Consider the following 13532-nt stretch of genomic DNA (forward strand, 5'->3'; position numbering starts at 1 on the left):
AGCAGCAGGAGGCATCTGGCAGGACCACGGCAGCAGCACAACCACACACGTCACGCTGTCCAGGCACCGCTGCGATATGATTATCTATAACATTACGTTCGAAACGACCGCGGACCTCTCTTCGCATACTCTTTCATTAGGTATGGGAGGAGAGGGTATGCAGGATCTCCAAGTAAGTACACTGGTATGGCCTCTTCATCCTCCACTATTTGCTTGGGACATGGTGGGATTGTTCCATCTCTTAAATGGCTGTTGAGTGTGGAATTAGCAAAAAATGCGGGCATCATGAATGCTCCCAGGCCATTTAACTACCACATCAATGAAACAATATTTATAATCACAAGTAGCCTGGACGTTCAAACTAAATCTCCCTTTCCTATTGAGAAAATCTTGGAATTCACAGATGGCTGCTTTATTTCTACATGTGTGCCATCCACAGCACCTATGCATTGAGGGAGGCCGTGCACTTCTTCAAATTTCTGCACTAGTTGCTGCACATAGTCTTCAGATGTGGGCAGTTCATAGGACCTAAGTGCACAGCTATTGCCTCACACACCTCCCTCACTATTATTGAAACGGTCGATCGAGAAAGACCGAAAGCGTTGGCTGTCTTATGCAGTCTACCCTCGTCGGACAGGTAATATAAGGTACAGGCAACTTTTTTTGTGACACCGACAGGGAACCGCATGACGGTTGTCGTAGCCTCGATGTAGGGACGCAGCAATTCGGAGAGTGACAGCAGCGATGACCGGGACATCCTAAAATTTTCACGCCACTCCTCCGGGACAACCACTTCGTTTTCAAAGTTCTCCCACCAGACAGCAGTTTGCCCAGGTCGGACCCAAAACCGGCGACGCTGGTGGAGACGTGGAACAACTCTTCGTGTTGGAGGGAGAAGTTGTTGCAAAATTGCTGACCTCCGAGCACTCATTCGTCTCTGCTCCTCGACATAGTAGAGCAGCTGTATTTGCAAATGCAAACAGACAAGAAGGGAGGTAACCAACATAAATGCGACTGCTACTCTGAATGTATCCATGGTCACCATAGCAACATAGGTTGCAACTTTTGACACAGGTGCAAGTTCCGGCACATACTGTGACGTCGGCTGCCTATAACTCCGTTTATCTCAGTTTACGTGCAAACGTGCAACCGGAGTTTTCCAAAATCTCCACTCTGGCCGGAGTTTTTAGAAAGACTCGTTTTCAGAGGAGAAATTTCCGTTTGCGTGTAAACGAAGGACACAAACAAAGGAAGATGTCTCCGTTTATCAAAATCACTGTGTACGTGTAAACGGAGTGTAGGTATAAAGACAAATTGGCACATGGAGCAGGGAGCACACAGAATAAATACACAAGGGAGGCAGGGATAATAGGACACAGGTGAAACAAATCAGGGCGGGGCAGACAATCATAGAAGCGGGAACACGCGAGGGCAGGAAGTGGGGATCTGAAACGAGAGGAGACATGAGTAACAAAATAAAACAGGAAGTGAATCTAAATAATGAGAACAATGAAAAACATGATTGAGGAGCTTGACGAGACATGACAGCCTTGGGCAGCGTATGAGCGTGTTCCAGCATTGGTTGGGTGCTTCTATCACACAATATGTCAGACGTTACAGCCCAATACAGAGCTTACAAGTAAGATAACCACAAGCATCATGTGCTGTAGTCCATGTGAACAGTAGCTCACAGGAAACCCACACTGACAAACAGCCATGCAAAGGACTGCAGAGCTCAACATGAAGACAGACTGAAGATGTGGACCAGTGGCCAGTGTCTTTGCTGATGCTATTTACACATCCAGCAGATGCAGAGTAACATTAACATTAATCTAAATACACTGGCTCTTCTTGTGAGACATATTTCTGACTCTTTGGCTGCAGGCAGGTTGTGTACAGTGGGTTTGAGGTTTTTGCTTTAAATAGCAGCCTGGTGTGTCTGGTAATGATGCTGATGAGAGCGGTGAGAGTGAACCAAAACAGCAAAGTTGCAGGGAATTAAACCAAAACAATGAGCTGAAAGATTACAAACCTCTCAGACCAGATTATATTGAGATATAGGAAGTCTCACAGTGTATCAAACTGTTCACTGTAATGTGAAAATACATGATGCTTTCAGTCAGAGACACAGAAATAACCACATTTCATTTCTCATTCAGACACAAACCTTTGTCTCTCACTGAACAGTGGTGAGTGGAGTATTTTTAAAACTGCAGATTCAGCAGTGGTCGGTGAGCAGATCACACCTTTCTGTTTGTGTGTGCAGATGCATGCTTTCAGTGCACACTCTCAGGCACACACTGAATCAGTAGTATTTTTTTTCTCCCTAGTGGAAAATTAAAGAATAGGCTTATTCACACCATGGAGGTTTGACCCCAGAACCATCATCTCATCTCCTCAGGCAGATATTCGTTGAGGTGAAATGTGATGTCAGAGACTGAGAGTCAAGACAAGGCTGCAATGCTTTTTATATTGTTGTGGTCTAATGACATCACATGATTGTTATGTGAACTTAGCAAGAGTAAAGAAACCCAACCTTAGTTTCTGATTCAGGAGTTTAAAATGGGTTCATCAAGGATTCAACACAACTGACTTGTGGCTAAGCCCCGCCCTCTGATGGGATGAGCAAATCACAGTGTGTATAGCCACTCCCATACACTCGGACATTCTCTGCCTGGACGTCCATTGAAATGCATTACAGGAAGTCAGTTTTGTTCGGTTTTATGGGCTTTTTCTGAGATCTGAGCTTCATTAATTTATCTGTAATCGCAGCGATAACAAAGATTGGCAAACGTTATGCTGAATGATTCAATGTAAATACTGTAGCACCAAACTAACGGAGAGACACTCTTGGTAAAGATGATAAAAAGGCCGTTATCCTTTTCTCATATTCTGAGCCAAAAACCTTAACTTCAGTGGCACTTTAACTTGTTGTCTTTGATGGCGACGGCAACGAGATGCGGTTCACAAGCGTACACTCTGACCTGTAAATTTTGGCTAGTAATTTATGCTTTTCATGGACCTTCTCAACAATAAAATGATGAATATATCCCTCCAATGTGTAGTTTAGGTCCTTTTGGTTACTTCTCAACAGTGCTGGGTAAGTACTTTAAAAGTAATCAAAGTACGTTACTGCGTTACTTTCTAAAAAAGTAACCACTTACTTTACTGCGTTACTCCCTGAGTAAAGTAACTAAATTACTTTAAAAGTACTTCCAACGTTACTCCCTGAGAAAAGTAACTCAAGCACTTTTAAAGTACTTTTGAGTATTCTACATTTCCTATTGGGCAATGGACCACAGGGCGCTAAGCCTACATNCTCTCAGAGCTCCAACCTGCATATCTCATCAGCCCAGCTGCACAGTAGCTCCATCTTTTCCATCAGGAAAACTATAACTCTTCAGAGATACTCATCTGAACATGTGCACAGCAGAAATGAAGCAGATTTTTCGGTTATTTTACATGTACACAGCAGCAGTGGAGCATTCAAACAGCCTTTTGGCCTCATACATTTCACCCAGTTTCCCTTTTAAAAAAGCATGTGCACATCCACTAACTTCTGCTAATTTCTCGTCTGTGTCTTTAGTGAGAGACTAGCTGTAAAAACGGCAAGATGGCGCCAGGGTACTCGGCTGGCCGTCTGTCGCTCTGCTTTGTGTTTGTTGTATGCTTATTGAATTACCTGATCTGTCAAGAGGTAGCCTATCATCTGTGCTCACCTATGATCGCCAAACTCTTCTTGAGATTGGAGGCTTCTTCGATCAGCTCAAATGTGACCCGTTGGTGAGCTCCCCTCCATGCCTCGAGGAAATCCCGGCGTTCCTGAGGCGTCCTCNCTGATAGGTTTAACGTTATCTCCGTTATTAGAACCTAAAGACAGCCGTTGCTGTTTCGGAGCTGAAGGACCAGCGTTCTAAAAGTAACAGAAGTAACTGATGTCCTGTTTGAAAATGTACTTAAGTATTTGGCTCCCCTCCATGCCTCGAGGAAATCCCGGCGTTCCTGAGGCGTCCTCCCCTCTACCTTGTCCGCAAGAAACGCCACAGAAGACGTGGTAAACGCGGAGGTCTCCGGGTTAGGCTCGAGGCTCACCTGAGGTCTGTTCGTGTGTCTGATCGCTGCACTGATCTGCATTTTCCGGACGTTCCTCCTGCCCTGCGCTCGTGGAGGACTAGAGACCGATGGATCCGGCCCGTGTTCCCTGACGTCGGCGGCTCTGACAGCGCCAGCTGTTCGGCGGACCCCGATCAGCTGTTGCTGCCTCCTACCCGCTGGCGTGTTCGAACCGGAAGACACGGCGTGGACCGTCGGAACCTACGCTCACTGAAGCGTGTTTCACCCTCATCTGACACTGCTGATCTTCATTTGGCTTTGCTGAATGTGAGATCCGTCATCAACAATTTTTTACTTAACGATTTCTTTAGGCTACTTCACGCAAACTGGATTTTATTTTCCTAACGGAGACCTCTTTTTCGGAGCTCCTTCCCCCTGGATGTAGTTTCTTCAGCTCCCCTCGCACCACCGGCAAAGGTGGAGGACTGGCATCCATAAATCCACCTTTCACTGCCAGCAGTCTCCAGCTGTCAGCTACTCCAGCTTCCATCTCCAACTCATTGAGGTAGGCTAAATTTCCCCGTGACTGTTCTCTGTGCGGTGGTCTATCGCCCCCTGAAATTTAACAAAGACTTTATACGGGACTTTGCAGACTTTGTGTCGGCTGTGACTCTTAAATATGATCACTTTTTAATTGTCGGTGATTTTAACGTACTGGTGAATCCTTGTGATGCTGTCTGTATTGAGCCGTCTTCCTCTCTGTGCAAGGATTTTTTGCAGCTTTTTATTAATAAGATTTCTGCTCTTAGGTCCCCGCTCCTTCAGTCTGCTCAGGACCCCTCAGTTCCCACAGCAAGCTCAGCTGTTTTTCACCAGTTTGAGCCTGTTTCACTCTCTCAACTAACTGAAGTAGTTGAACACTTACGCCCTGCTAACTGCCCAACTGACAGCATCCCATCCTGTTTGTTTAAGGAGGTTTTCAGTTCAGTTGAGTCTTTTATTTTAAACTTATATGCGTCTCAGCTCTGGATGTGTTCCATCCTCCTTTAAACATGCCACGGTGCAGCCTCTTTTGAAAAAGAAAAATTTGGATCCCTCTGTATTGGCTAATTTCAGGCCAATTTCCAAACTTCTTTTTATTTCCAAGGTTTTAGAGAAAGTCGTTTTTAACCAACTCCAAGAATTTTTAAAAGGGGCCAACGTTTGTGAACGGTTTCAGTCTGGTTTTAAGCCCCTTCACAGCACTGAAACTGCTCTTTTAAAGTTTTTAATGATCTTTTGTTAAACCTTAATTCTGGTAACTGTGCCATTTTAATTCTTCTTGACCTAACAGCGGCGTTTGACACAGTGGATCACACAATTCTCCTGTCACGCCTAGAGCATTGTGTAGGTATAAAAGGCACTGCTTTGAGTTGTTTTAAATCGTACCTCTCTGACAGATCCTTTTCTGTTCATATGGGGCAGTTTTCCTCCTCAGTGGCCCCTCTGACCTGCGGGGTCCCCCAGGGGTCAGTTCTGGGCCCCCTATTGTTCTCCCTTCTGACGTGCAGGTGTTTTTGCCGTTAAAAATTCCCTCCAAAGATTCCCTTCAGGCCGTGCTAAACTGCATAAGTGACATTAAAACATGGATGGACTTAAACTTCTTAAAATTAAATGAAAACAAAACAGAGGTTGTCCTGTTCGGTCGTCCTGATTTCATTCAGGTCCTTACCACCTCCCTGGGCCCACTAGCACCTTACATGAGATCCCACGCTAGGAATCTTGGTGTGATTATTGATGGTGCTTTTAAGCTAGACAAACAGGTCAGCTCAGTGGTCAAGTCTAGCTTTTTTCAGCTGAGGCTTTTAGCCAAAGTTAAACCCTATCTAAGCCAGAAAGACCTCGAAAAAGTTATCCATGCTTTTATTACCTCTCGTTTAGATTACTGCAACTCCCTGTACGTCGGCATTGAGCAATCACAGCTTAACCGCCTGCAGCTTGTTCAGAATGCACCAGCCCGTCTCCTAACTGGGACAAAGAAATGCGAGCACATAACTCCGGTGCTCTCTTCACTTCACTGGCTTCCGGTTAGGTACAGGATTGATTTTAAGATTCTTTTATTTGTTTTTAAGTCTCTGAATGGGCTGGCTCCGGAATACCTTTCTGACCTTGTTGTGTTGCATCGGCCCTCCAGAGCCCTCAGATCAGCGACTCAGATGGTCTTGGATGTTCCTGGATCACTATGGAAAACTAGAGGAGATCGAGCCTTTGCAGTCGCGGCTCCCACGCTGTGGAACGCATTACCGTTGACTGTGCGGACTGCGAATAGCCTCTCCACTTTTAAATCACTGCTCAAGACTCACTTGTTCACCTTGGCTTTTGGTTGAGTACAGTCACCTCTATTTGGTCTTTTACCTTTGTTATATTTCACTGTATAAATGTTTTTTGTGTGTTGTTGTTGTTCTTGCTTATTTAAAGCCATAGTTGGTAATCCTGTTCAGAAACACTTCTTGTTATACTGGGTAAAATGGTCCTTCCATCCTGAGAGTAGGCAATACATAATGTGTTCAGAAAAAGGAATGAAAAAAATCCAACCTCTGTGGCAGCTGCAGGCCTGTAAAAACTCTGACCAATCCCTGCCATTCGGTGCGAATGGAAAGAACCAATCAGATGCCTTTATGTCTCGTATTGCCTGAGCCCCCCTCCGTTCCTCCCTGCGCCCATTCATCATATGTCACCATTGCCGGAAATATTTAGCACACTCCTCAGCAGAAATACCAAGTTAACAGGAGTTTGCTGAACAATGGGCAGAGAAAATGCAGCCAAAAGTACCACTTCCAGTGTTACTTGTAATGGCTCATCCCACTAAACAGGCTAAGAAGAGAAAGTCAGAGGCAGAGAAGGCTGCGACGAAAAGGGCTTTGGATAAAGTGAGAGGACAAACCAGACATCAACAGCAGTCCAGCTTTTGAATGGTGGAGACAACTGAGGGAGCTGAAGGGCCTGAAAAGTGATGCAGAGGTTGCTGTCTTTCTGTTGGACAGGTAATTAGTTGTTTGCTTTGGGGGGATTTGTTATTTTTACTCGGCTCTCCTCTGCTCTGCTGACTGCAGGATGCGTGTCCAGGCATGTCTGGGCTCGTGGCTTTGGACGGAGCATTGACGGGAGGGGGAGCAGGGGGTGGAGCTTAGAGGAGATGCCGCTTTCAAATCTTGTTAGCTCTCCAACATTACCAACTATAGCTTTAACTGTAAAGCACTTTGGTGCTATTTAAATAAAGCTGACATTGACACTGACATTGAGTGAGTGGAGGGGGGCGTGGCTTAGCCATAGGTCAATTCTTAAAGGGGAACTACCCACATTTTCAAAATATTTTCCTATGGTCTAAGACAGCCCAAGAACATAAGTAAATCTGAACGACTTTCTCCCAAATCCAATTATTAGAGTGCTAAAACTCAAATTTGTGATGTCATAGGGTATTCGGTCTGGGGCTGCTCCATAGAAAACTATTTGGAGATGACAATGAGAGCACCTGGGGGAGCAGCTCTAGACTTTATAGGCGTAAGTGTGAAACTTACTTCTCTGGTTTCTGGCTTTGAGAGGGAGTAGCTCATGTTCACAAGTATTGTTTGAACTTTCCTTGGTCAATAAACATATTTGAATTCTTAATTTCAGTGGTGTTCTGCTTTAACAAAGGATGGTCTTAACTGAGATAAAGACAGAAAAATCAGTATATTATTTTAATATTTACAGCTACTGTGAGATTTTCATACAGATATTAAAGGGATAGTTTGAATGTTTTTGAGGTGGGGTTGTATGGGATTCTTATCCATAGTCAGTGTAGTACATACAGTAGATGTTGGTTGGTATGTCCGCAGTTTGGAGAAGCACACAAGAGTCTGACACAGAAGCTAATCAATGCGTTGCTGTAGATGGGGTTCATAACAAAACATATTTTAGCTACCTAAAAAAATAGTATGAAGTGTTTGCTACATTGAGAATATTTTAGTCGCTTTACCTTTCTGTCAGACAGCCCGTCTGGGAAGCTATAAACAGCTTCAGGTCCCCATCTATGCTCTTGTCAAAGCCACCAGACTCGATTGACAAAAACAGAAATTTTAGCTCGCTAAACACGGTAGCTGCTGGTCTATTTATTTATTTAAGTGTTTATTTGGAAGGGACAATGCATACTGATGAACATCAGTATAAAAACAAATGTAAATATGCCGGAGTTAGCAGAACTGCTAATTTACATCTGTTGTCCCTTGGCAGGTCACAGACAATTAAAAAACAAAAACAGTAATTAAAACAAACAGTCTACTGCTGCTTTGATCAGTTAGTTGGTTTATGTTATAGTGTGACTTCTGTGAATCTGAACTGACCCTGTTTAAAAGTCAAAATCACACCATAACACAAACAGACCAACTGATCAAGGCAGCACTAGACCAGCAGCTCCTGTGCTCAGCAATGTTTAATCACTGTTTTCTCAGTGGAGTCTGACTTTGAAGAGAGCTTTATGAATGTAATATCGTAGTGTACATTTAAACTGATATGGTTTTTGTTGTTGTTTTTTAGGTAGGTTTTTTTTTCTTCTTTTTTTTCCGGCTAAATTATGTTATGTTGCTGACGCCTCTACAGCAGTACATTGCTTAGCTTCCTTGTCAGACTCCAGTCTGCTTCTCCAAACTGGGGATGTGCTAACTGACATCTATTGTATGTAATATATTATCTATGGACTGTCCCTTTAAGTTTGACAAAATACTAACTTTACTTTCTTTGCTCCCTCAAGTCAACCCTCTCACCAAAAAGTCCGAAAGCACCGCTGCAGGGATTCAGTCTGGAGTTAGAAGTTCCTGTGTAGTGACATTTGAAGAAACCTTGTTTAATCTTCACAGCTAGACCATCCCCTAGCATCACACCAATAGAAAACACCCACAGAACCAAATGTTCCATTCAACTAGCCAATCAGACTGTACATTTCCTTTAATGGAAAAGTCTGCGCAGGTCGTTACATCCGGCAGTAAGACCTGTTTCATTGTCTTTCAACATCAGATCATCATCACACATGGACGGGCTGCGTATTTTTCTGGTCATTCTCCTGGGTAATGTTTTAGTGAACTTGAGTGAAGCATTGATATATTTTATTCATTCTAATTTAATAAAGAATACATGCCTACTTTTTTAGCATTAATATATTGAGCAGTAAACTGCATTTAGTGTATTATGAAATACTGTTGCACTCATCATACTTCAATTTGCTTTTGTGATTGTTTTTATATTCCAGGAGTTGCACACTGTCGTGATGATTGGATCTCTGAATCAGAGTTGGAAGTGACAGTCACTCCAGGAGACAACATCACTCTCTACTGTGACTATAAATTATCCTCTGGAGAACTTATAGTGTGGTACAGGGACTGCTCTCATGAGAACCAGCCCTCTCTCGTCCTAAAACTAAATCGTAATGTGTGGAGACAGTCCACTATTGCTGCCAGCCTTCTGAATCCTCTTCCTCGTTTCCACTTTGTGAGAAACTATGTGTCTGACTCCTATGACCTGCTGATTGTAAACGTCACTGATTCTGATGAGGGCCTCTACTACTGTGGAAGTGAACAGAAACAAGTGGAGGACAAAGGACAAATTACTTCGAAAAACATTTACAGATACGGCACCAATACAACAAGGATCATCACAGTACTCAGTAAGTATCCTGTCTTTGTTTTAATTTTTATTGATTGTCTCTTTTCTTTGTGTCCATTTTAGCTGCATTGTTATTGTTTATTGTTGTTATTGTTGCCAGATAAGTCAAATAAAACACAAATGTCTTTTTTGTATAAATTTCTATAAGATCAGAGTTACAATAATACCCTTGCAGTGTTAACTGACATAACACTTTATGTTATCCAGACTCCACTGAGCCTTACCGCCCGATTACACAAGACAGTGGTGTGTGCTGGATGCTGCTGTTCTCTCTGTGTCCAGCTTTTGTTGTTCTCGTCTCTCCTCTTTCTTCTCTCCTGGTTTATCACCTCAGTCAGAGAAAAGGTAATTTCTGTTTATCTCACTTTTAAGCTCAACTTATTAATTTTAGGGATATCCTTGATAATTATTCTCCAAAACCACAGGGAAAGATTGATTCTGATAAGTCTCTTCTTTTAATGTGTTGTGTGAGTTTGGGTTTATCATGCTGTAATGATGCTGTATTGATGTCCGCAGCTAAAGATAATCAAGTTCAAGACTGAGCTCAGGTAGTAATGGAAATGGGGATGGGTGGAATTAGGGTTTTGGAGTTAATGCCTTCCTCAGCATACAGTCTTCAGGTGTGCAGACATTTTAAATAAACACAATGATTGAGACGGTGAAGAGACTACTTTCTATTTTGAGACATACTGCACCAAGATCTCTAAACAGTGCAGCCCTGACGTCCAGTATACAACATAATCTTTTTGAAAAGTTGCTCTATAATGCCGAGACACACACACAGACACACAGAACAAATAGTCTCCAACAGGTGGAAGATGAGCAAACCTGAGCTGAAAGATGACAGTCCAGCTTCTTTTAGCATGCAACATATTTAGGACTATTATAAAAGTGTTATATGAACCGAAGCCAATATGTCCGCACCCTAATATCAAACATTTTTCACCCTATATTAATCTAGTAATATTTTAAATCACCTCCATTTCATTTCAGGTAAATCATATCTAATCTTGCATTATAGTCATTTAAGTAAACTGGCATCAGATGAGTCATTTTGTCAAGATATTGTGTGCAGTAATCTGCTCCTCTGTAGTAATGTTGTATTCATTTATACAGAAAAAGAACCTCAAGTTCATCAGAAAAGACCCAGCACCAGAGACCAAGCAAGACGGAATCAGGTAAGACCTTTTTAGTCTTCATAATCTGCATTATAATGATTATATTGCTTCTCAATGACAAATGTCATTTTGTCTTTAAGGATGAAGATGTGTTTTTAACACGAGTCGTGTACTGGGCTCAGGATGGATAAACACTCCAGCAGGCAGTGCTGTGCATGAACACGCTAAAGAGTGCTAAAATACAACACCTGGCGTGCTACAGTGACGCCAACACAAGAGCGGCATGGCTAGTGCTAATGGATATTCAGGTCATATGCATATTTAAAGGACTTTAATAAACAAATTAGTACTGATTCAAATGGAAGAAAATCTCATATTTATAGGAAAATTGTGCCCTGCGGGTTGTGAAAAAACAAGTCCGAACATCAGCCATATCTGCAATGAAATTGAAAGGCTCCAGTCTTTGGAAATATCTGCAATTAAATGATGATCACAAGAAAGTTCCTCCAGCCAGGTCAAACTCACAGGTCTTTTTTTTAATCATTACTGCTTTCTCTACATTGTGTGCCCTCTGCAGAACTGAAATCATCACACATCTTTCAGCTGTAGGGACTGTAATGAAGCCACTGGTGGAACCAGTACCAGGTCGCTTCGTTTGTTGTTTTTGTTGTATTTTTTCATCTCATTGTTTGCTAGTTTTTATGTTTTGCACCCTACTGTTATCTACTTTATATATAGTTTCACATTTGCTATATGTTGTATTTTATATGTGTTACACATGTTTTTTCTACTTTGTTAGTTTAGTTTCTGTAGGATAAATAAAGTTCAAATTTATCTTGTCTCACCTCACCTCACCTCACCTCACCTCATCTCACCTCACCTTATGGTGCATTGTTTCAGTGGTAAAACACATGCTCAGATTGTTTTTCTTGGCTTTTAAAAGTTCACTCTGTCTGTCATTCTATACTAGTATACAGAATAGTAGTATACTGGTATAAACTAGTCCATATTTTGGGACTGTGTACTTCAACTAAATTTGTGTTGTGTACTTTGAACATGAACTCATTCAGTTTAATTAAGTGTGAACCAAACTTTGAGCTTGCCCTTGAGAAGTGTGAACTTGCACTGCAAAGATTTTTTAAAATCATTATCATATGTGTCAGTTACTGAATTCAGACAATTTTCCTGTTTCAATCTGAACTTAACTTTCAGCCCATACATCCTTAACCAGTAGATTATGTGCCTTTCAGATATCATTTATGTTGTAGTCAATTATTTTATAGAATATTAGACAAAAGACTTTCAACCGCTTATAAATCTTTCTTAGCTTATTTATTTTATGTATTACTTATATGCTGAATGCAGCGGAGGTTCTTTCTATAGGTAATATAGGTGGCTGCCTAAGGCAGGGGAAGCAGTCTTTGACAAGACTGGTACACAGGGATGAGGACTCGAGTGCACAACCCAAGGGAACACTTGACACTAGGTATAAAGACAAATTGGCACATGGAGCAGGGAGCACACAGAATAAATACACAAGGGAGGCAGGGATAATAGGACACAGGTGAAACAAATCAGGGCGGGGCAGACAATCATAGAAGCAGGAACACACAAGGGCAGGAAGTGGGGATCTGAAACAAGAGGAGACATGAGTAACAAAATAAAACAGGAAGTGAATCTAAATAATGAGAACAATGAGACGAGACATGACAGCCTTGGGCAGCGTATGAGCGAGTTCCAGCATTGGTTGGGTGCTTCTATCACACAATATGTCAGACGTTACAGCCCAATACAGAGCTGACAAGTAAGATAACCACAAGCATCATGTGCTGTAGTCCATGTGAACAGTAGCTCACAGGAAACCCACACTGACAAACAGCCTTGCAAAGGACTGTAGAGCTCAACATGGAGACAGGCTGAAGATGTGGACCAGTGGCCAGTGTCTTTGCTGATGCTATTTACACATCCAGCAGATGCAGAGTAACATTAACATTAATCTAAATACACTGGCTCTTCTTGTGAGACATATTTCTGACTCTTTGGCTGCTAAATGCTGCACCATGTTAGCCAGCTAGTGGCTACCTTTGTCTGTCTGCCCTTTGATGCAGGCAGGTTGTGTACAGTGGGTTTGAGGTTTAAATAGCAGCCTGATGTGTCTGGTAATGATGCTGATGAGAGCGGTGAGAGTGAACCAAAACAGCAAAGTTGCAGGGAATTAAACCCTGAACCCTGAAACACACTGAATCAGTAGTATTTTTTTTTTCTCCCTACTGGAAATTAAAGAGCAATTTATTCACAGCATGGAGGTTTGACACCAGAAGCATCATCTCACCTCCTCAGGCAGATATTCGCTGAGGTGAAATGTGATGTCAGAGACTGAGGGCTCTAGTTTCACAGACCGGGCGAGGCAGGGGCGCAGCGCACCTGCGCTTCACCAACTGGGTGTGGCCAGGCGGATTTTGCAAGTTTGGCACACCGTGCGCACTGGCGCAGCTACTGATCTGTCCCACCGCCATCCCTCCTACCGGCGCAAGTCGGAAAGAGGGAGGAGAGAAGGCGTGGAGTGGGTTTTACACACATCACACCAATCAAATGAGCCCCTCTCCTCGCCCTTAAATGCACCGCACGAAGGTGTAATGAGAGTTTACTCAATTCGCCATGGCAGAAGAGAGCAGCAGCGTCAGA

The 13532-nt window shown here is 42.7% G+C and overlaps 3 protein-coding genes across 5 annotated transcripts in view; all 3 read left to right on the forward strand.

Moving 5' to 3' along the window:
* LOC126390921 (uncharacterized) overlaps nt 1-13532 on the forward strand; it is a 72273-nt gene that overhangs the window by 42554 nt on the left and 16187 nt on the right. The gene's annotated exons all lie outside the window — the stretch shown is intronic.
* LOC126390920 (uncharacterized) overlaps nt 3864-13532 on the forward strand; it is a 15964-nt gene continuing 6295 nt past the window's right edge. Inside the window, exons 1-2 of one of the 3 annotated variants that reach the window (XM_050045433.1) lie at nt 3864-4618; nt 6227-7076. In XM_050045433.1, the coding sequence (XP_049901390.1) occupies nt 7046-7076 (31 nt within the window). In that variant the 5' untranslated portion in view covers nt 3864-4618; nt 6227-7045. Of the gene's footprint in view, nt 4619-5255; nt 6125-6226; nt 7077-13532 lie in introns of those variants that run through there. The other 2 variants (XM_050045434.1, XR_007570000.1) reach the window with 2 other exon arrangements.
* Nucleotides 9055-11909, forward strand: LOC126390922 (uncharacterized). Its single transcript, XM_050045436.1, has 5 exons — nt 9055-9134; nt 9317-9730; nt 9937-10074; nt 10846-10907; nt 10988-11909. The coding sequence occupies exons 1-5, from the start codon at nt 9098-9100 to the stop codon at nt 11036-11038; spliced, it is 702 nt and encodes a 233-aa protein (XP_049901393.1). The 5' UTR covers nt 9055-9097; the 3' UTR covers nt 11039-11909.

The sequence above is a fragment of the Epinephelus moara genome, chromosome 5, assembly GCF_006386435.1.
Source record: "Epinephelus moara isolate mb chromosome 5, YSFRI_EMoa_1.0, whole genome shotgun sequence".
In the NCBI taxonomy this organism is placed as follows: Eukaryota; Metazoa; Chordata; class Actinopteri; order Perciformes; family Serranidae; genus Epinephelus; species Epinephelus moara.